This window comes from Colletotrichum godetiae (assembly GCF_030913485.1).
Source record: "Colletotrichum godetiae strain CBS 193.32 chromosome Unknown BDP55scaffold_1, whole genome shotgun sequence".
Taxonomy (NCBI): Eukaryota; Fungi; Ascomycota; class Sordariomycetes; order Glomerellales; family Glomerellaceae; genus Colletotrichum; species Colletotrichum godetiae.
This window is the reverse complement of record NW_026851249.1, coordinates 1,609,741-1,632,589: the sequence shown is the minus strand read 5'-3', so window position 1 is coordinate 1,632,589 and position 22,849 is coordinate 1,609,741. Positions and strand designations below refer to the sequence as shown.

Genomic DNA, 22,849 nt, shown 5'->3' with positions numbered 1-22,849 from the left:
TTGAGGCTTGTTCCCAGCTCTTGAAATATGTCTTCAGCGCTGTATCTGTCCTTTTCGTGTTGCTGGTTTGCTCTCCGGGCGTTTCCGTTCCAAAGAGACCATGGCAAGATTTCCTAAAACAACGTTTTGCGGATTTTCCTGTCCTCAGCCACCGGGTATCTGATGCTTAATCATATGGCTGTGAGACACCCGTGATCTTCCCCGAACCCGTTACGGCTGTAGTTGTATCCCTTTAGTAATTGGCTCGGGGTAGTGACAGGTTTGTATTGGTACTGACCTGGTGAGATGAGAGATCATACGCGGTTCGTCGCTCTCACCTCCTTTATGACGCGCGCGAGTAGAAAGGTCAAGTTCTGTCCATGACCTCGAAAACAGGATGTTTTCCTACCTACCTTAGCTGCGTTGTCTTTGACGACCTAGTACACGACGGGTGAAGGCATGTTCTAAATGCGTCCCGAGGAACACTCGGAGATGGGTATCGAGGAGGTTTCGCGCCCTTTGCCCAGGTACAACACAAGCCAGCGCCGGCACCGGTCATTGACAGTACTTTGACAAAGCTCATTCAAAGAATCGTCGCCGGATCCGAGGGCAGCATTTCGGCGTGTATTCAAACTCTGTGGTGTGCTCGACTGGGACCCATGAAGTTTGGCACAAGTTTGCTCAGCATGCTACGACTGTGTTCTCAGTCTAACATCAGCCTGGGCCTAGTCCAAGGCAGAGCACACCATTGCCGCCGGGGTTTTTTTCTATTATGCCGGCCAAATGTGCATTTATATTTTGTTGTGAGATGTTGCCTACCAGAGTGAGGCTATCCAGGACTTACACACTGCTGCATTGCTAGTCCCTGACGAGATTATGATGATAGAGACTTCACCAGCCAGTCGAGCTCGAAAGCTGACTGGGAGTACTTCTCATTGACCAAATTACAGCTGTACTATCGCCATTTGATGCCTTGAGCCTGCGAGGGTAGATGCACACTTGGGCGAATCGTGACTCTCGTCGTATTGAGTCTCCTTGGCAATCTCGGCATACACTTCCACAACATACCCCATATTCTGAGCGTTGGCTACCCCGGGCTCTGAGATGGAGACAGTGCTCACTTGGTTGAACTAGATTTTAACTGTGGCCGAAGTCTTCTTTTCCTTTCTCTCGGGTCTGACGATCAACTATCTAGCCACTTTCCCGGATATTTGGTCATGATCGCAGACGAGGTCAAGTGCTTGATGCTGATTCTGGCACAAGGGACTTGGAGGAGGATGAGGCCGATGCAAAGAATAGGAGAGACGAAATGACCTTGAACTTTCTGCTTCTCTATTTGAACTTCCCGTGAGGTCGAGTAATCAATAATGAGATTTGTTGACAAATCGAACGGTATGGAACTTGCCAATATCCGATTTTATTTCCATAGACTCAAGAAAATTCTCACTAATTTTCAAGGACTACTTTTGATCAGGGGAGTTATACTAGGTATAAAGCAAGAAGCAAACACGGCCTATCCGTGGACGTATGCCTTATGAGGTGACTCCTCTTGAGCGTGGAAAGCCCGCATCCAGCAATACATTACGCGGGTTCGAGCTTATGAAATCACTACGGCAAGGCAGATAGATCAAGCGGGCCAGTTATTATCTACGCCTCGCCTGTTTCATGAGCGAAACCGAGACGAGTGCGACTATTTATTGCTTTTCTGCCTTGCCTACCTGCCTACGAATGCACCCAAAGCGGAAGTTGCCCGGCGGAGACGGCGGGAAAACGCACACCGGAGCGGAGAGACGGTACAGTCCGGAGAGCGGGAATTGCGTGATGTGCAATTTCCGGCGATCCCGGTGCGGCCGGCCTGGAAACTCTTCGGAGGCCGATATGCGGCGGAAGGGCTGCGCTTACTCTCAGTTTACGAGGACAAGTCCTTTCGTATTTAGGGATCTACGCTAGTAGCCATGTAGCAAATGCCCACAAGAGTCCAAGGCTGTCACTGTTGAAAACCTGGGGAGTACTACACTAGGCTGGGGGGCAGCCTTCAACGGCCAGACCGAACCATTGAGGCCAACATGAACCATTTTTCAAGGCCAACAATCCACCCGTTCGGAACAGCACAGCCCGAAGACAGTCGTTTCTATTCTGGCGGCGTAGGGGTATTCATTATTCAAGGCAAAAAAGGAAAGTGAAAAAGGGGGGCTAGCTAGGTCTTTTGGAGTGGGCTTTGGGTGGCTTTCTGTATCACGATGATACGGCGACGGAGTTTCAGACCCGGACGAGACCCCTTGCTCTGAGGCGCCGGAGGGCTTTGGCTGAGGAGTGAGCGGTGCAACGATGGAAAATCAATAGCACCGTCCTTTCGCTGTCTCCTCGAGCAGAACCAGGAAAACCAGCACCAAGTCACTCATTCACCTGCCTAGACGCCTGCCTGTGTCTTCGGTCCGTCTTACTCGAATTAAAGACCAAATATTCAAGTGTGGCAAAGGAGGACCCGAGCACACGCCGTAGACGTCATGAAGGCAGCTACCATGGTGCTCAGTGCTCGTGCTGAGGCCTGTCATTATGAAGATGGAAGGGAGCAAGTGGTCTTAGTGCAGGGATAGCAGCGGCGCGCTTAGCTTTTGATGCGTCAAGGACACCAGGCACAGAAAAATAAGGTCGGCGAAAACTCAAAGAGATGGAAAAGAAAGGAGCAATCGGAGCTCTGGGGGGGGGCGAAGGAGGGCGATTGATTGTACTGTACGTTTTCTGTACAGGTGAGTCTGCACGGACGACGCTCATGCCATGCCATGCGATACGTGTATTGGAAGTCTTAGGAGGTTGCCCGTTGCCGCGTAAAAGTGGTCCGGCACGGAGGCGGCGGAAAGTGGAAGAGGAAGAGAAAAGTGGAGATGCACGACAGGTGTGCAAGGTGAGTGGACGACGGACGAGTGCGAGGTGAAGGCCCGGTGAGATGTGCCTGGCACTGAGCAGGCCCAATCGACCTTTCGCGGTGTTTCTATGAAGGAAAGAGAGAGGCACAGAAGAGGACTTTGCGAGAAAAGGAGTGGGCGAATGACATAATCGGGCTGAGGGATGTGCAGCGCTACTGCCCATGTCATGACCCTTGTTGGCCTCAGGCATCAAAAGGCTCCTGGAAAGCTTGCAAGCACCGAGGAAAGTTCCCCATTCGTCTCCGCAGGTTCCGGATAAGTCACTCACCACCCGCCGGCACACGCAATCGCCCGCGAATCCCCCGTCCATGGAGACAGGCCAGTCACCTGTCTGCCCTGTGTCGTCCCGGCGTCCGTCCCTTAGCGCGTCCCAAGCTGTCCCCGATTGCCCCTCTCTGGGTCTTTCCCCCCCGAGCACCCACGCATCCAGCAGACTAACGCCACTTGCAGCACCTGATCTCCATCTTTTTGCTGGGTAAAGGCCCGTACGACTGGGCTGCGTCAGCGCATACCTGCCCTGCGTTGCCTGCGTACCGTGGTTACGAAGTGACCGACACACGCTACGAGTCTGCCTGCTGCTGCTCAGGTCTCTTTTTACTCCACCTTAACCCATTGACTTGACACTCACCACGGCACTCATGTCATTGCACCTCTCCTCCCACTCCATCTTCAAAACCAAAGCCTCCCTTCTCCTTACCCTACCCATCGACCAACTTCGACTGTACCTTCTGTCGAAACAAACCACTTCATCACCAAACAGAACCAATCGACACATTCCCCTACATCATCAAAACCAACCAACAGATTGAACGATACAGCCCCCCGTCAAGATGTTGTTGAAATCCCTCGCCGCCGCCGGCCTGGCGATTACGGCCACGCAAGCCTTCGTCATCGTCCCCGAGATCTCCGAAGCCGACAACGAGATCGTCACGACCCTTCCCTTCGTGGAGGCTTCCTCAGAGGTTGGCCTCGCGAGCCACCGTGTCAAGGTCGATTGCCCCGGCTGCCCCTTGACGATGCGCCAACATGATGGCCGCTACCACACAATGACCGATCTCGACAACCACCTCGAGCTCACTTTCTCCATCGAAACCGACACCACCGGAGTCGACCACCTCCTCGTCAATGACTTTGAGCTTTACCCCAAGCCTGCCTCGTGGTACAAGGCCCTCCGTGCTCCTCAGGTTCCCGACTTCGCAGAGGCCGCTACCAAGCACCCTCAAAACGCCGACCCCAACACCCCTCAGCTGGGCTACAGCCTAGGCGTCCGCCCCGTCGCCAGGGACACGGAGCAGGAGCTCGAGCTTGTAGAAGTGGACCTCCAAATCATCGAGGTCGGAAACAGCTTCGTCGCCGACGTTCCCAACGTCAAGGTCAAGCTCATCAAGTCCCCTACCGGAAGCCTCATGATTGGCAATGTCGAGCAAACCGAGACCTCCGTCCCGTCCCACAAGGAAGAGGAGGACCACGAGCCGCCTGCCGAGGACTGCACCACCTTCTACTGCAGATGGCGCGCCGCCATCTTGAGAAACATGCGTGGAATGAAGTGTGGAGGCCGCAAGCACGGAAGCATGCGCGGCCAGCACCGTCACGGACACCACTCTCACAACGCCGGCCAGATGAGACACCACCACCACACCTGGGGTCAGCTGGCTAAGAACATCACCTCCCACATCCTGCTCCCGATCTTCATCGGCATTGTTGCTGGCGTCAGTGTTAGCATGTAAGTAATCCATTTCCCCATATCCCTCTTGATCGTGTGACCCCCTTTCCAATGGATCCACTAACACGACATTTCAGCATTGGCATGATGGTCGGAACCTTCGTCGTCTGCCTCTGGCGCGTCTTCGTCCGCCGCCAGGCCCCCTTCGCTCGCCGTCACTGCCGCCGTCGTGCTCGCAAGAACACGCACCGCGAGGCCGGTGCCGTCGAGGAGAAGTCCGAACTCATGGCCGAATCCGCCGACCTTCCTCCTTACAAGGACGACGAGGAGGATGTTTCCAAGACCGAGACCGCTCAGGTCTAGGAGAGCGACATCATATTGGAACTGAAACTCAAAATCAACTTTCGTGCGACACTGATGATACCACTTTTCCTTTTACCCCTTTTCGTTTTTGCTTTGCAGAGAAAATAACCCACACAAGAAATCACGGACCGAACCATCAAAAATTGGACAAGAGAGGAAACCACACATCTCATAAAGAAGCGGCGTTTTTGTTTTTGATTTTTCCTAGGAATGGGATTGGCAAAAACCAGGAACCTTCTCCCAACACGCATCGAGCGTCGTATCGGATGCTCATGATGTGCCCCATTTGGAGACGGATAGTGTGCTGGACGTCTACACATACACTCTCATTTTTCCCACCAAGCGTTATTGTTATCAAATGGACGCCATGATAGCTGTAAAGGAAAGCATTGGGGACTCGAAATTGTATTCATAGGCTTCTCAAAAACCTACATTCCTTGAATTGATTCCTCTTAGCGAGCTACCAAGGTGTCATACCCTTCTCGTAACATCTGACCGAGCTCCGAATGAAGTTTCCATGACTGGACGGACAATATGACGTAACTCCCTTTCTGCTTACACCAGTCCTACGCTACACATTGTTTCTCTAGTCCAAGCTCTCTGGGAATCTCTTTTCAGCCGTCGAACGGGAATATTTCGTCCCGAGGTAACGCATGATGGGGGTGGGAGTGAAGGCCTTGGGATGGAAAACTCTACCGGATGTTTATTTGTGTGTCTGGGACGTTGGGCGTCCGCATGTTATCTCCTGGTCGACCCGATTGCTGACCACCATCTTTTATTTCGGCATCAAAGCCAGTTCGAGATAGGGTTATTACTGTCGTTCATCACACGTTTGCCGTTGCGATATCTCCGCGGGGGTTGGGGGTTGGAGTAGAGTTTGACGGAAGGGTCAATTTTGAACATTACCGCCAGGCTATGCGATGCACAAGGGGGGCGTCTACTATACCCAGCCACAACAATTGAAGAAAGAGGTATTGAGAAAAGAGGAGCAAAGAAAAGGAAAGAGATCACCACCGGTATGGCTACATCTCTTGGTGCTCGTGCTGGGATTCGAACTTGGGGTAACTCTCGTGTGCGCTGAGCCTGTCGTCGAGTAAGGCTGGTAGGCGAATTGAATTATTGACCTTGAAACCGCTCCGGCATCCAGCCCATTTTGACCTGATCCGTCGACCTAGACGGACGCCTGCGTTGCTGGTGACGGGCTTACCTTTCCTTCCCTTAGCCCAGCACCGTCAATATTCGCATAAGACGGCTGCTCCGAGTTGAACGAGAAGGACCGACTTATTTTTTCCCTCACGATATATAGTTAGCATTCTATCAATCGCAGTCTCCAATTACGGTAGGCCAAGACCATCCGACGTGTCGACAGACTTGTACGAGGAACAGACTTTGGCCAGGATTTACGCTTATGTACATTTCAGCACACGTCTTCATCATCTTCTCCGCCTTATGGATCTCAAGACGAACATTGCAGCATGGCTAAACCATAAGATGTGCGTGAGAAGGTTAATTTGACTTCTTGGATTATTCCGCCAGTCTATGTCTTTTATCATTCAAATTTGTTTGCCCTGGATACATTTATATGAGACTCTTTGGTTCAGGCCACTCATCCCATGGTCTGCATATCAGGGAACGGTGCTCAGGATATTATGTCCCTTCGGAAAAACGCGAGCACCAGGTATATAGTAAGAAAGTGAGGAAAAAATAAAAACGCCTCCATCCTACGCAGCAAGTGCCGGCATCAGTCGTGCCTTGCCCCCTCAAAAAGCCAGCAATGAGTCCTGAGGCCTGATGGAATAGTAAATCGTCAGGTAAGCGCCCTTCTTCTCGGAATAGGCGAATGAGATGTAAGAGTGCGTGCCTGTGGTCTTGCTCAGGTCCGAACGCGGGCTAATCAAAGTTGTCAGTCTCCAATTCGTGGCAGGTACGGGAGTTCACTTACAAGCAACGAGCCATGTCGTCTTGGTACTTCTCAGCGACGGCCCAGCCTCTGGATCGGAAGGCCTGGGCCAGATTTGCGGAGATGACTGCGTCGCTGTCGGCGTACTGCCAGAGCGGCACGTATGCCTTCACCTCGGGCCACTTCGCGCCGGGCTTGAGCTCGAAGCCGTAGCAGATGCCCTTGTGGAGAGTATTCACCACCTTTGGCTCCTTGTTCCAATCATCGTCATGGGGTTCTGCCTCATTGTGAAGCAGATGCCAAATGCCCTGAAGAATCTCGAGGCCTTTGAGCGTCGCCTCGTCCTTGATCTGGCCGCCGAGAGTCACCACGTTGCGGACGACGTTGAAGGCATTTGACCGTGTGCGAGCGTACACCTTGACGCGGGCCCCTTCGGCAGGGTCGATGCAATCCAGGGCAATCATCTCTACCGGAATGGCGAATGGGCAATTCTTGAAGTACTCCTCCGTAGCGTTGGCAGACTGGGAGAGGTCGGAGCCCCGTGGTGACAGAGTGCGGATCGCGTCAAACGTAACGTCTTCGGTCGAGGCACCGGTTGCGATGTGTTTGAGAACTGGGAAGAAGTATGCCTTAAACACAGCCTTGCCGCCATCCAGGTCAAATGCGAGGAACGACGTTGGCGCACGAGCCCCCTTCGGCAGTCTGGAAAGAGCCATCTCTGACTCGGCCTCCGTCAGGAACAGAGCTGACATGAACTGCTCAAACCACCGCGTGTCCACGCCATGAGATACCATACGTAAAGCAGGAAGGACGGCGGGGATGATCTTCTGTGCAAATGGGTCTGATGCTGAGCCCCCATGGCGACCCATGGGCTCGAATGAGAAGCGAATCGAAGAGGAGCCCGAGTCGGTGATGTTCCACGATGGCTCGAACGGAGAGCCGTCGGCGGTGAGTAGAGGTTTGGTCGGAGCCGTGGCCGGGTGAGGACCCATACACGGGACGATGATCTCCGAGAGAAGCTGGAGGTGGGCGGCACGCTGAGCCGGCGTGTAAGAGCCGGCGGCCTGCATGAAGGCGTCCAGAGTCTCGGCGCAACGAACATTCCAAAAGTCTTGGTCGGGCTTGTGAATGTAGATGGAGCCTTGTGCTGGGAGACACAGGTCCTTTTCCTGTTTAGCCATGGCCCGAGGGGACAGGACTTCAGACTGACTGAAGGTCATGGGTGACCTCGGTGACCTCAGAGCTCTAGGAGAGAGTTGCAGAGGGAAGGGTGACCTGGGAGTGGCCGTGTATGCGGACGCTGCCATAGTGGGAGCCATTGTTTTGTTGAGCTAATGCAGATATGGTATTAGAGAAGTGTTTGCGAGATGAGATTATTCTTCGGTAACCCAAAATCAGAGAATGGGGAGACCGTCCAGGACATTATATCTCTGGTGCGGTACCTCCAACTCATCAGAGCAACACATTCAGCTGTGATTGCCTCAAGCGGTTCTCCCAAGGCTGATCCTGAAACCGTCTGTCATCGCGCAGGTGGCTGGGTCGTTACGGCCTGCCGGTGCTCTGCAGGGACAACGGTAATCCAAGACTTTGGTGAAGACAGGATGGGGCCAACATCAGGACCCTGCCGAGGGCGTGGCAGTCCGGGGACGCATGGCTGCCAGTTGCGAGTGAACACTCCCTACCGAGTGAGGCCAGCCGTCTGGTAAGGTCGACGGGGAGGTTGTCCGCTGTCAAGAGCAAGTGAATCAAAGGGGGTTCCCAGGCCGCCGGCCAGTTGCATTGAGGATACGGACACTCTCTTCCATGGTTCCCCCTCTGCCGGACTGCCATATTGGGCAACCAAACGAGAGGAACCTACTTCAAATCCGGTGGTGTGGTCCGGAGGCGTCAATCGGGACGTGAACTTGTCGACGACCATTTTGCGAGGAGAGAACGGGCCTCTGAGGGGCCCGGGTCTCCTGGTGATATTTCGCATTCGTTCTTCAACCGGATAAGGTGTCTTTTCTGGCGCTACTACCGAATAAAAGTGGCTAAAGATGGCAGCATGCGTTTTATGACGAAGTACGCGGACGGAAACCATGGAACCCAACAATGACACTGTCAAACAAATCAGTCAAAATGCAAGCTGCGGGCTGCGGCTGCACATGGTAACTTACAGATGCATGCTGGTGACTCTACGGGAAGCACAGCTGCTGTCATAACCAGCAGGACCCGAGGCCAAGGCCGCAGTGTCGGTGTGCCGGTGAGGCGCAGATAGGAGAGAAACACCGTTTAACGCCGTCCTACGCAGTAGGAGCTTGGTGTGGTCTTGGCAGGTACCAGACATTGAGATAGACTCTTGAGCTTTGATCGCATCTTTCCTTGTTGAGCAACTAAGCTAAGAAATCTTACCGGACACCCGGAGGAAGGAAAACAAAATGGAAGATGCTTTTTTGAGACGAGGGGTGTGTGAGAAGCTTCGAAACCTGGCTTCCCTGGAAGAATGGAAGATGAGATGAAAAGTCCACCCTCGGGCATCTCCCTACTGAGAAGGAAGGACATGGCTCGAGAAAGTCTGGCCTCTAGCTTCCGCAGAGGGGCGCACCAGACAAGGCGATCGGTTCAACCTGCAAAAAGAATGCAACCTGATGACAGCTTTCGGGAGACTCATGCGGGAAGAACTCAATGCGGAAGATACAGCTGTTGTTGGGGATGACCGGTGGCCTCGAATTCGGGAAAGCAAGCGAAAGGTTGCATCCAATGCCCGTTGAGCAGTCGGACTATTATCTTGGAAACTGTGTAAATCGAATGGATGGGTTACGGAAAATTGTTTCGGCCGGTCGGATTTTCGTGGAATGCAGATTATACCTCTCCTTCGCGAGAACTTTCTGTGTCAGGAGGAGGGATAGTTCGGCTTAAGTCAACGACAGAAATCCAATGCAAGGCGGCCTGCCAACTTGCTTTCTCTCGTGTGGCTTCATGGAGTTCAGAAACCAATATCTGGAGAGAGCTGCTTGGCCGGCTCGTTGTCCTGTGCATGGAATTCAGTGGGAGAAGGAGAAACGCAAGCGCACTTGCCCACGGCCCGGGGCCGCGCGGGAGACAAGGGCGAGGAAGTGCCATATTTGCTCGAAGCTACTAAGTCGGAAAATGCTTGTGATCCTCTTTCTCTACCCAACGTCTCAATCCGAGCCCAGTGTGTTCGTATTTTGAACCCATGAGGATATAGTATAGTCCCATTTAGGTAAGAAGCCAGACGTGCGGAAGAGATGTGATATGCTATCCATTACAACGAAGTAGATTTTGCAGAGTTACCTAGCCTGGAGAAGAATATCAAATCAAGTGCCCGGATGAGCATAATTTCTTTGAATCTGCCTGCCGAGAAAAAGTCCAGCAGTTCGTGGCCGAGGTCTCCTGCAGACCTGTAGAGCGCGAGCTTACGCTCTGAGAATATTGTCTGCGGGTTTCTGCGGTGACATCACGCCGCAGCGTCGTCTTCTATGCTTGGGTAGGAGGGACGCTCTGGTTACTGAGATGGAAGCCTTCTATGCTATGACTTGTCTGTGGCTGTATCGTCTCATACTTCTCGTGTTCCTTCTTCTATAGAAGCAGAGAAGTGGGCTGTGGGCTGGGATAGAACTCGAATGGGCAGAGTGCTGCGTCTTGAAGATTTCATCACGTTGCACCGAAGTCCAGACCAACCGTCCGAGCTCGTGTCAAAGATGTTGTTCTGGTGGAGTGGGGGGCTGCGAGGGATACTGCTGACTAAAAAAAAATCGAAAGGCAATGCCGACGCTGTGTGGCCGTTCAACTTCCTTCGACGTCCATTCGTGGGACGCTTTCGCCTTCAAAAGAACCGTCTTTTCCGACCATCATATAGCAGTCCGAGGAATCCCCCGGGCCGCATGTTGCGATACATCTAGTTATGCCGGAATCATCCATGGTATCCTAGGGCGACCCAATCGTAGTATTAGTCCCAGATATTGGCCAGTTGTAAGTAAGCATGTGGTCACTGTGTCTCATTACGTTGGAGCCAAGGCGTGCAACCCAATTTTGAACTCCAGATCAAGCATTTTTGATTACTCGGCCAAAGAATCTCATCTCAGCGCTACATACACTGCTCGATTCTCAAATCGACCTAGCCTCGATCCTTCAAACGATAGAGCAATTACACGAAGCAAGAGGCTTGGATTTGCCATCGTTTCACAGGCGGCACAAGAATGTAAGGTCCGAATGTCAGGAATGTTGACGCCAAGATCTCCAGTTAGCATAAGGATGTCTGACAGTTGAACTCTCAACAACGGGCTTAAATTCCTGAGTAATTGATGAGCCGCTCTAGACCCAATCACACCTCTATGCGAGAACGTATCTAAACTGGATCCATGGTATTTGGGCTGAAAGGCAGAGACAGCCACGCCGCCTCATTGTCATCTCACATCTGAATTTGCGTGCCATACCTGCCCCTTCTCCCTCTGACCAAGCTGGGCACTGGTGATGATGGTAAGCTAGTGAATAAGCCTCATGGTTTCAACAGAGTGAAACTCTTGGTTCACTCAAATAATTAACAACACTGTCCACACGATTCCATTGCAATCAGAATCATAATCTTTGCTTCTTTTGTTTGGATATATGTAAATTCCAAGCTCCCATCGCTTGCTATGCTGCAAGTGCTCCCATTATCTTTTTTGAGCCATCCTGCAGACGGAACTGTCCATTAACGATGCCCTCTTTTCGGCTAACGGTCTTCTTCGCCCTCAGCTATGCCTCCAACGGCGTGCTCTGTCAGGGAACTGCATACAATGTTCCGCCCATGGCGTACCGGGGATGCGGTATGCTATATAATACCGCGGCGATTATTGTAGCGCGAAACGGGACCGGCAATGGGCCAAATGTTTGCCAAAATTTATGCCTAGCTAGTACAAGGGAGTTCGCTCTCCTTCGCGATACATATTGCTACTGCTCCATAAACGGGCTCGACGTCAGATTCGTTGACACGGTTGGCGTTGTTGATAGCAACTGCAACTATATCTGCGACGAGGCTCCTCCCTCGGGTTCTCCGAATGCAAACTGTGGTGGAAATACGGGAAATCAACTTTTGTATTCTGTTTATGGCACGAGAGCGGTGCCCGTCGGCTTGACGTCTCCTTCCTCGTCGACCACCTCTACCACGTCCTCAACCTCATCTTCATCGTCCACATCTTCCTCAACCGACACCACCTCGTCTACGACCATATCCACCTCGTCTACGACCTCACCCACCTCGTCTACCTCATCTTCATCCACCTCATCCTCAACAGACTCGACCTCGTCCTCGTCTACTTCATCGGTGTCCACCTCATCCTCATCGTCCACAACCTCCCCTTCGTCCTCATCCACCTCGACGACATCAAGCTCATTCGACTCTTCCACGTCCACTACTACGTCTACCTCATCTTCGTCATTGTCGTCATCATCCTCCACCTCTTCTTCAACGTCATCCTCATCATCATCCTCACCCTCTTCTTCCTCGACAACATCCTCGACAACTTCCTCGACAACATCCTCGACAACATCCTCGACAACATCCTCGACAACATCCTCGACAACATCCTCGACGTCCCTTTCCTCTACGTCCTCCTCGCCAACATCAGGCACTCCGCTTACATCACCTTCGACAACGGTATCCTCGTCACTATCAACATCATCCACACCCTCATCCTCACCGACTGGGACCACTTCATCTTCCTCCCCCTCTTCCTCCAGCACTACATCCTTGAGCACCTCGCCTACAGGTTCGCTTAGCAGCAATTCAGCTTCTAACACTGCGACATTAAGTTCGTCATCAAGTACCTCAGTCACAACGCCAGTGACCTCAAACACCATCCCAGGTTCATCAAGCACCAGCAATTCTTCTACCAGTCTTACAACACCTAGTCCTGTTTCCACCAACGCATCAGGAAGTCTCTCAACTTCGACTTCTACTTCACCAACCCGATCATCATCTCCGAGCTCCACCTCCTCGTCAATAAGTCAAATCTCGACAACTAGTTCCTCAACGAATAGCCAAGCCACCAGTTCCATCAGCACCCCGAGTGAAACTGCAACAACCTTTCCATTTAGCTCAGTAGGATCGCAGACACAATCGGGCACAACCAGCACCTCATCTTCCTCAATATCATCATCAACCTCGAGTGCATCTACAACAAGCTCTCCTGTTCTGAGAGAGCTCTTTCTTCTCACTGTCTTGCCGCCATCTACTACGTCTACCGTATGAAGTTCGCACGGCTCTCTAGTAGCATTTAGGGGAAGATAGCTGGGCGGTCTTTTCGTAGTGAGTTTCGACGGGACAGATTGTCCTAGGCCTGGAGATGTTTGGCGCAGGTCCGTCAGGTTTGGCGCATCATTCGTGATGATCGCCAAATATTGGACACTATCAATCGTGTGTGACTCATTAATGATATGCAAAGATATGGCCAGGCACTAGCTTACATGGCATCTTGAAAAACAAGAAGCAAACAACTCCTCTTTCAATATCGTGCTCCTACAGTGGCCCACCCGTCGTCCTCCACCAAGGTACGATGAGAAGAGGCACGAACATGCCGGATGAACTCACCAGACTCTGGTATCATGAGATACCACATGTACTTGTATTTCCTGCCGCCAGATCGCCAAATCCTTGATCGCAACATGTCTCAAGAGCAAGGGTGTGAACAATGGCTCTCGAATCTGACGGCTGACTAAATCCCGCATGTGGATCGTCGTTGGCCCTTACTAGCGCAAGCGAGCCCGCACATCGTGGGTACATATTGGCTATTTTTTGCCAACTTGAACATAAGCATCTGTAGTGTAGTGGTTATCATCCTTGCCTTCCATTCTTCAGACTGAATAGCAAGGGACCCGATTTCGATTATCGGCGGATGCATACAGACCACATTTCTCTTTTGTCTCTGGACGGTTTGTTTTCGTATTTTGAGTTGAGTCTAAAGAGACAAGTAAACACCTACGGTAACCTTTTGTCTTCCATGCAGTCTGGAAATACATCAAGAGTGCTCTCAAAGGACTTTCTAGATGTACGTGACAACGTGTGGCATCGTATTGCTCTCCAAGGTCCACGCATCTCCCGTGTCGCCCACCATTCTGGTAGACTCATCACTCATCCATGGTTTACCCCTTTGTGCTTCACCACTAACTAACCTGTCTTGACAGTACCCTAACAAGATCAGTGCTCCATCAAGGTAGCATGTATACAGTTCTGCTGGACAACAGACTGGAAAATATTGAACATGGATTGAAGAGCCGTCCCCTTTTATTCCTGGACAGCTCTGCCAGCTACATAGAAGCTAATTAAGCTATATTAGCTCCAGACTAGCTGCTGTTGCAGCTGTGCTGGGCTTAGACAGAGCCGCAACTACGCTTTTGCGACTTCGACTCTGACTTGACACAGGTTCAACTCATCAACCAGAAGGCAACTTTGAAGCTGCGGTATCTTTTCGTCTCTTGTTGCTGTAGCCAGTGTATTAGGTACTTGGGGGGAAGCACATCAATGGGTGTACTGAGTTATTCCCTCTCCAAAGAGCTTCTGTTAGACGTGAAAGGCCCATACCCATCGATATGAGCAGCACCGAGAAACGATCTAGAGCTCTCCGGCCCGGATCCAATACCATTCGCACGTAGCGATATGGCGCGCTGCTATGAGTGTGACCAGTCATCTTTATCGCCTATGCTCAGAGACGAGAACTCGGACGATGGGCTCCCAGATTGTCGTCGAGAGCCTCGACGACCAAAGACACCAGGGCCAGGGCTCCGTAAAGCCAAAGAGCTGTAGAAACGTCGCCGTGGCTGGGGCCGTGACATTCAGCTAACCCCTCAGTCAAGGCTGACAGGAACCATAATCGCGGTCCCTAAACTCGTGGCGAAAGGTTCAAGAGATAGCATGCTTAAGCCACCCTGGCCACTCCCAAATGTACCAGTCCTGCTCCCTGTCTCTCTGATTTGACAAGTACGTAGGCTCGTGCCGTTCAACGATGCCGGACCCGTCTCTATTGCCTACGCCAGCCCGATTCCGCAGGCCAGTCATGGAATAGCTCCAACCAGACTCTGGAAAGAGAGAACACTGACGCCCGCAACTGCCACTGCTATTACATCTGAACCCTTGTAAAAGAGTCCACCCCAAATCGCAAGCTCCGCATGCCTAAAACCAACACTTGCAAAAAAAAAACTAAAAAGAAAATCCGAATGTCTGCTTCTATTCAGGAAGTGTGACCAAAGCTTCTTACTAGAAGCAACCGTGTACGACGAATCAAGGTCATAATAGCTGCCCCAAGACCCTGCCTGATGTACCCTCATGAAGCTGATTTCATCACTGCTTCGAAGAGCAAAACCTGGGCTAGACAATCCACCAACATGTTCGGCCTGGCCTTTATGATATCGCCAACCCAACTTGAAGCATTTTACACGAAAACATCATTTTGTATCCTGGGTCAAAAAATCACACATCCTCCCCCAGTCTACAGCCTCATCCCCCCCTCTCGGCTGACGCTAAAGTGTCTGCTAGCTACAGAAGGTTCCGAGCCACGATCATGCAGAGAAGTCCGCCCTCGGAATTATTGCCAAGGAGATCCAGCAGTTGACTCGGGTCAAATTATTGACTCCTTGGCTTTTTAGGAAGGAAAGTAGCCCACCGAGGCATATCCCAGCTCATCCGGACCGTAAAGGAAATTATAGCGCATCCAGTGTCCGTATCCGTACCTACTCGACTCGGCAATGTGGGATACCGAGATAAGTATTCAGCATGACTAGTTATGCCGGACCCATTTGCCAAGACTAAAGTAATCCCTTAAGGTTGCTTGGAGGTTGCTTGAAGAAGGCAACTACTTCTGGCCTTTTTGTTACATACCCACCGTTTCGATCAGAGACTGAACAAGATATTGACATGACATTCGAACTAAGCCGGAGGAACAGGAACACAGGATGCTAGAAAAGCAGAATGGGGAGAAAACAACGCTTTTTGTGCACCAAGTCTTCGTCTCTGCATTGCTAACCAAATCCAGTGCATTTGTCTTCATGAGCCTACCAATCCGTATGCCGATACACAGTCACGCGGACCAGAGTCACCCATGCAAGACAAAGCTGAACGCCGCAACGGAAACCACGCAGCCAAGCGAAGTCTCCTTGTCCCGCCGCCGTAGGACAGCAGGCCGTCTTACTGAAAGGGAAACGTGGAGAACGCTCTCGCCGCCACCGAAATGTCGTCAAACTTCGGAAGTGCGTCCAGCAACGGGCTTGTTCCCCCCCACACCGTCCGGAAGGTCGGAAGCGGGTTCGCGTTCCCGCCCCCACAATCCCGGATGAGCACTCGGGAGCGGGTTGGATGGGCTGGGCTAGAAATGGTAAGCTGCGCCAAGCCGTCAGCCGTTGTGTTTCTCTGCCCACATTCCCTCTCCTGTCAGCCAGGATTCTCAGCTGTGCGTCCTCCGGGTTCGCAAAGTCGTTGAACATTGGAAAGTCTTTCTCATTTTTCATCCAATGAAAGCAAGCCCTGAACACATGTCGAGGAAGGACGTGCTTCAGCCTTCGGAAAAATTCCCAGCACCCTAACCCCACGGCATTAGGGCTGATACCTCGATCAAGGTATAGCGGCTGCGATTACAGAACCTTCTCTCTGTCTTTTTCCCTTTCGCATCACCCTACCGCCCGCTGTAGCCTGCTCTTTACGGGGAGGGCGGAGCGGACACAAGGAGCGGCATACTTTGGTTGTTTAGCCTATCTGTGAGCTCTGAGTAAATCAACATGCGATAGACGCTCCATGAGGGAAGCGGCTGAAGCGGCTACGGCCGGCTTCCCCGTTCCAGCACTTACACCCGATGGAATATGCGAGGCCTGAGCTGCACCCTTGAATCCCACGATAAGCCCTACGGTAGGGCTGTCACTGGCTATGCGGGCGCCATGTCGGCGGCAGCCAGCCCTTGGGTATTCCCAGGGCCAATCAGTGATGTGCGGTAGTCTTCTAAATCCCACGACGGCGGAGGAATGTTGTTGGACCGAAGCTGGGGCTGAGCTAGAGGTTCCAACGGGGTGTGATTCTGTGGCTGACTGCGCCTGATGCGGCCACCCTGGAGCGTGTTTTCCCGGCAACTTGCAGCACTTACGCTTGCTTGAGAGATAAACTCATGCGATCCAAGTGTGGTCGGGTCAGTATTCTTCTTGTGAGGCTCGATGATTGTCGTTGGAATCCAAAGCGACAGGAATATCCGTAGCGGTCTTCAGTGCCTTTGGACGGCATTGCTGGCCCGACAGGGAATTTTCAAGCTCCAAGGTTCCGTATGCCCATTGACGGCACTGCAGATGAGAAACATTCCCAAAGGTGCTTTGGGATCACAAGATCGACAACATCCACAGACAGGCAGTCGTAAGCCTTTGTCAGCGATCTCTATTTTTATGTGAGAAGTGTATAAGCTTAAAGCGACGCGGGGGGTTTCCTGAAGGACGAATCGATACGTTCGGGATTAGGCGCGATCCTTTTGCCACTGAGCTCATGGCCTCTCTTCGTCGTTGTTTCGAGCTGTCGATCATGGTGAGAGGGTTGGGAGACGAACATCCGAGGACCTTCGATGTATTTTTTTTTTCTCCCGCATAGCCGCTCGCCTTCTGAGCCGCATAGTTTGATCTCTGATCGGTTGTCCGTCGGGAGGCATACGACGTTGATGATGCTACCATGGCTGACTGAGAACAGTGCTCAGATGCGAAGCCACAGGATGAGCCTGCGAGCCTGGCTGATCGTTCGATTACGATAGAAAGTTCTGGCAGGTTCATCCCTCGAGACGGCATTCGACCTGCCGTCCAGTGTACCGTGCCCACCCCGCGTGCAACGAGCCGAGACCCGGTCAATCAGTGAATCGAGGGGTGGCTTTGTGCCATTGATACTGTGTAGTCGGAGATACAGCCCGGTCTACAATGATGATTAGAGTTTGGAGGTCGCCGTTTCAATGGGTTGTCCAACACCGACGAGCCTGTGTCAGATTTTCTGGTTACCAACAGAGTTTTGCTGAGCAGCCGCCTTCGGCACTACCGCGGCCAAATCAATCGACGTTGCTCACGTCTGGGCTGTGGACATCGCATGAATATGCATTGGCATTGTGCGTGTGTCCAGTGACTTCAGCCTTACGCGAGCCGCTTGGATTCATTGGCGACAACACGGGTGTTTGCACCCCCGCTGTCACGCTGGATTCTCTTTGTAGATGTCCTTGGAACGGTCTGTGATGCTGGGATAATTATCATGGGAAAAGCATCGACCACACGAATCCAAGCCAGCCAGTAGCGGTGAAATCTTTGGTTGCATTGCTGAAGGAGTCGTTCGAGACAGGGGAGCTGGATCGGGACATGTACAATGTAAGCTTTGCTAGGTTCAGTCCTGGATCCAGCGTCTGAGCTATGCGCAACAGACCCTCGGACGAGACGAATGAGACAAGACGTTCTGCTCTTGGAGAAGATCTGACTAGGGAATTGGTAATTTTTTTTTGGTGGTGCAGGAGTTTGACGACTAGCAAGGGCATTTGTGCTTCCACCATGTCGTTAGAAGTGATGCTGCTACTCCAAATATCACTTTTCTGTGTATGAGTGTGCGTGGGTGAGGGTGCCAATCGAGACAGAATAAGTGGGAGAACGGCGAGAAAGCTGTGGCATATTCTGGTTTCGAACAGTGGCCTCCGCCATTCGTACAAATCGAGCCTCGTCCGCCATAGCTGCAGGCACCCAGCAGTGCTTCTTCTGGGCATTTGCTTGGAATGCCTGAGCTGGGCTACAAGAAGCACCGATGAAGTGAGTGTATCGCTGAATATCTGTTGGCCTCGCAGTATGCAACGAATCCAGGATGTGCGAGGAGCAGATACGGTGGTGGAAGGGATCACTGGGCCGGGGTTGAGGCCTCAGCCGCCATAGACTCTTGTAGATCATTTCCAGCAATGGGGTTTGGTAGATGCCCATGGTGAAGTTTGAATAGCAGGAGCGGTGAATCGTCCAATGTTTCCGATGGGCGTTGCTCATTTCTTCGGCTGATCTGGCCGTGGAGCCACAGCCTGCCTTCCAGAAAGAGATGACACAGCGGTCTTGAGTCAGGAGGTTTGACGGCATAGTTGACTACCTACTTCAAGTGTCCAGATAGAGTCCAGACTTGGGTTCACGAAAACGAGGCCAAGACACAGACGAGGCGAGACTGAGAGGAGAGGGGGTCATCGTATGTGCGTGTTGCGGTAAAACGGAGGGAGGGTGGCCGGCGGACGGCTAAGACGGCTGGGTACGGGTTCCTGTGAAGGCAACACTTCCATGCAACGGGAAGCTCGAGACGCGGTTGATGCCCCCAGGGATGTTGGAGATTTGCTTGCGCTGGCACACTGCGGAGTCTCTGGATGCGGAGTGGAGTTGCTGTCCGCCGGGGATCCGTCTCGGTGCCCTGGTGTGTCCGTACGGACCTATCTAAGTTTCTGAGAAAATAGATTAGGTCGCCGAAAGAAATGGCATAGTGATAGTAGATGGCCAAGAACAATCAGCCTGGCACGTCTGAGCTGGATTGCGGGAGAGGCCTGTGACGAGGTTGGAGATAGTGGGTAGCAGCAAATCCATCGCAAGAAGAGATGACGAAGATGATGGTCACCGAGGCCTGGGTAAACTCTGATTAGCCTGGAAGATGCAGTAGGGCAGTTCATTTCGGATGTTGCTCGACAGGCAACGTCAACATGATGAGTTGAGGCATAAGACGGCAGGTTACAGGTGTAAGTTGGTGAGGGGAAAAGGACGGGGAGGTACCCCAAGGCGCAACGCTGTCGTCGTAGGGAGCCCATAGTTGCTGGGAAATAGCTGTGTGACCTGAGTCTGTGAGTCTGTAAGGTGCGGTAGGTTCGGTCAGGTTGCATTTGCTCGCGCAGGCGGCGCAGCCATAGGGCCATTGGATTTAACGTTTCTCGGTGGGCAGAGGCAGAGCTGCATACATGACCGGTGAGGAGGGAGGATACCCTTGCCGGAGGTCATGCAGAAACGGGAAACGAACGCCGTGGACCTGAAGCCCCCCGTGGTCCCCCGTGGCACCCCCCGGACGAAGTGTTTGTCTGGAAGATCGATGCGATGCGATGCAGTGCAGTGCAGTGCTGAGCTGCAAGGCTGGTGCCGGTGCCGGTTGCCAGTGCACCAACGTCTCGAGAAGGGGGTACGTGAGCAACAGGTAGATGAAGGAGCTCGCAACGGATGGAGACAGGGAAGGGGGAAATCAATCAAGGTGTTGCGAAGAGAAGAAAGCACAACAATGGAAGAAGTGTCGTAAGTTGTAAGCGTACACGCATACGGATAGAGGGGTGTAGGCACTCGGTACTGTGTTGAATGAGCGAGGGAGTTGAGGCTGTCTCGGAGAGAGCATCCGTCCCCACGCACTTGGGCAGGAGTGGAAAGGTCCCATCTACTTCAGGGCTCGGTACGGAGCCAGCCAAGCCGGAATGTACCTTAACTCGCCCTGTCTTGGATCTGGACCTTGTTGGCCCTGTCAGCTGCTGCCTATCTCAGACCTGCCAGGCCCAGGTGGCAGGAGGAAGAGGAGGAGGAGGAGGAGGAGGAGCGCCAGACGGCATGGCCCGCTGCGAAACCCAAGGGGCGCCTCAGACTACATTCTTCGCACCTTACATAGGTACGGAGTACATAGGGAAGAAGACTACTGGTAGGTAAGTACCTACTACACAGTAGGGTTGAACACTCGAGGATACGCTTCCCATGTGCCTGCTGCTTCATGTTTCTTTGCTTGGTGTAGGTATCTCGCTTGAAGCTCGAACAACCTAATCCAAAGGGAGGAGGAACCAGGAGATGCTCAATTGCTGTGTGTTGATGAGGCAAGCACGGGACGTATTTGCTCCCGGCCACCACTCCTCTCAATCTCTCCTGCGGTGTGCGGCAAGGTACTTTACGGATTATGGATCACGAAGCTTTAGACTTTAGACTTTGACGCCTCCATCATTCACATCCCCGGCGTCTCGTTGGCACCCTGGCATCACGGAGTCACGGAGTCACGGATCAGCTACGGAGGTGCGTCTCAATAGTCCTTGCAGTCGCTGCCAAGCCCCAGACCCACAATTACTGCCCATCTGAACCAATAAGAGCCTAGGGATTGATCTTGACCCACTTTACTTACTTTCCCCCCAGCACTGCCCATAGCAACGATTTTACCCCATACACCGCCATTACGATACTACCACTAATCCTACGATAATATCAAAACCGCCAAATCGCTACTTACTACGCTGCTCTTTTTTCCTCAGTATGGATCCTGAGATGCCGACAAAGAAGAAGCTAGATCCAGGCGTCAGGGCAGTGATTCTTGCTCTACGAAGTCGACTTGTTGGGTGGACTGCTGAACAGGTCTCTCAGGCTCTAGAAATTCCAGTTCGAACTGTTTACGACGTTCTTGCCCGCGCAAAAAAGAACGGATTCGACCCAACTGCTCCTACCTTCTCGATTGAGCCCGCCTATTACGAAGATGCCCCCCGAAGTGGCCGTCCAACCAAATAGACGAAAGAGGTCAACGATGCCGTCATCCGCAAGGTCTGCCGCGACCGGTATGGGCGTGAAAAGAACTGTATTGATATTGCTGGGGACCTATTAAGGGACGAGGGCGTTGACGTATCTGTAATGACTGTTTGGCGAATCCTTCGTCGCTATGGCTTCCACAAGACTAAACCAACCCGCAAGCCAGGCTTAACGAAAAGGATGCGGCAAGAGCGACTTAAGTGGTGCCTCGACCACCAATACTGGACCCTCGACGATTGGAAGCGGGTTATATGGTCAGACGAGACCGCGGTTGCCCTCAACCACCGCCGCGGTAGCTATAAGCTCTGGCGTCGCCCAGACGAGGCCTACTCTAGGCAGTACATACGAGAGAGGTGGAAGGGTTATTCCGAATTCATGTTTTGGGGGTCTTTCTCATACGATTCGAAAGGGCCGTGCCACTGTTGGATTCCCGAGACTGCTGCTGAGAGGAAGGCTGCCGACGCAGTGATTACCGAGCTTAACGCAGAGCTCGAGCCCGTTCGACGTCAACAGTGGGAGCTCGAGAGTGGTATGGAGCGAATGGGCTTACGGAACCAACCGGGCCGTAAGCCCCAATTCAATTGGAATGCGAAGTCGGGCAAGTTAATACGGAACGGCAAGGGCGGAATTGACTGGTACAGATACCGCAAAGAGATCCTATTACCCAAATTATTCCCTTATATCAAAGGATTACCTGGTAATCCAATCGTACAAGAGGATAAGGCACCCGCTCACGACCATCACTTCACCCACTATACGTATAGCCTTTTCGAGATTACGAAGCTTCTCTGGCCGGGTAATTCGCCCGACCTCAATCCCATTGAACCTTGCTGGCCGTGGATGAAGAGATGGACCACCAGGAAGGGGGCGCCTTCGTCACGGGCCGAAGCAGTACGTCGCTGGCAAGAGTGCTGGAAAGCATTACCGCAAGAGGAGATCCAGAAATGGATAGAAAGGGTACCTCACCACATCCAACAGATAATTGCCCTAGAGGGCGGCAATGAATACAAAGAGGGTCGTCGGGCTGGATTATACCGTCAAACGACCACTAATTGACCTCAATTGACGACTTTTTACCGCTGAATTGACGATAATTACAGTGGGTGGAAGTGGCCGAATTCTGCCGCTTGTACACACCCTAGCCAGCCCCTTGTCGACTCCCCTGTCTATGGCAGGGGTTGGTCTTGGCAGCAACTGCAAGGACTATTGAGACGCACCTCCGTACAGACACCAGCTAATACGGATCCCAATTTCTACGAATACTTTTCCTTGAACAGGCATCGAATCGATAGATCGGTCTGGATCAACACATCAATTTCTGCCCAACAAATTATTCCGCTTGGCCCGGTCTCATTTCCATCTACCTGATCCCATCGTCGCCATCTAGTCCCAAGTGTCATCTATTCATGCCTAGTGTACGGAGTAGGTAAACAACAAATGACTGGTTCACACAGTCCACACTGAGTACTGCGTCAGTTTGTCGACACTCGACAGGAA

The 22,849-nt window shown here is 52.3% G+C and overlaps 4 protein-coding genes and 1 non-coding gene across 5 annotated transcripts; 3 read left to right on the top strand and 2 right to left on the bottom strand.

Moving 5' to 3' along the window:
• Window positions 1-3,736: 3,736 nt before the first annotated feature.
• Window positions 3,737-4,932, top strand: BDP55DRAFT_538256 (uncharacterized protein; the record flags this gene model as incomplete). Its single annotated transcript, XM_060567927.1, has 2 exons — window positions 3,737-4,629; window positions 4,707-4,932. 2 exons carry the CDS (start codon window positions 3,737-3,739, stop codon window positions 4,930-4,932), a joined length of 1,119 nt encoding a protein of 372 aa, XP_060437066.1.
• A 1,760-nt stretch (window positions 4,933-6,692) lies between these two features.
• BDP55DRAFT_689159 (aromatic prenyltransferase) lies at window positions 6,693-8,139 on the bottom strand (the record flags this gene model as incomplete). Its single annotated transcript, XM_060576707.1, has 2 exons — window positions 6,693-6,822; window positions 6,875-8,139. 2 exons carry the CDS (start codon window positions 8,137-8,139, stop codon window positions 6,693-6,695), a joined length of 1,395 nt encoding a protein of 464 aa, XP_060437065.1.
• A 3,266-nt stretch (window positions 8,140-11,405) lies between these two features.
• On the top strand, window positions 11,406-13,224 carry BDP55DRAFT_16942 (uncharacterized protein). Its single transcript, XM_060565743.1, has one exon. The coding sequence runs from the start codon at window positions 11,532-11,534 to the stop codon at window positions 13,062-13,064; it is 1,533 nt and encodes a 510-aa protein (XP_060437064.1). The 5' UTR covers window positions 11,406-11,531; the 3' UTR covers window positions 13,065-13,224.
• Window positions 13,225-13,625: 401 nt separating this feature from the next.
• Window positions 13,626-13,712, top strand: BDP55DRAFT_t12. Its single transcript has one exon. It is a non-coding gene; the product is annotated as a tRNA-Gly (tRNA).
• Window positions 13,713-18,388: 4,676 nt separating this feature from the next.
• On the bottom strand, window positions 18,389-18,919 carry BDP55DRAFT_625545 (uncharacterized protein; the record flags this gene model as incomplete). The annotated part of the gene is made up of 1 exon (XM_060571489.1): window positions 18,389-18,919. The coding sequence occupies one exon, from the start codon at window positions 18,917-18,919 to the stop codon at window positions 18,389-18,391; it is 531 nt and encodes a 176-aa protein (XP_060437063.1).
• Between the last annotated feature and the right edge of the window lie 3,930 nt (window positions 18,920-22,849).

Coding starts and splice junctions, on each gene's coding strand:
- BDP55DRAFT_16942 (XM_060565743.1), top strand. CDS start 11,532: ATGCCCTCTTTTCGGCTAACGGTCTTCTTCGCCCTCAGCTATGCCTCC.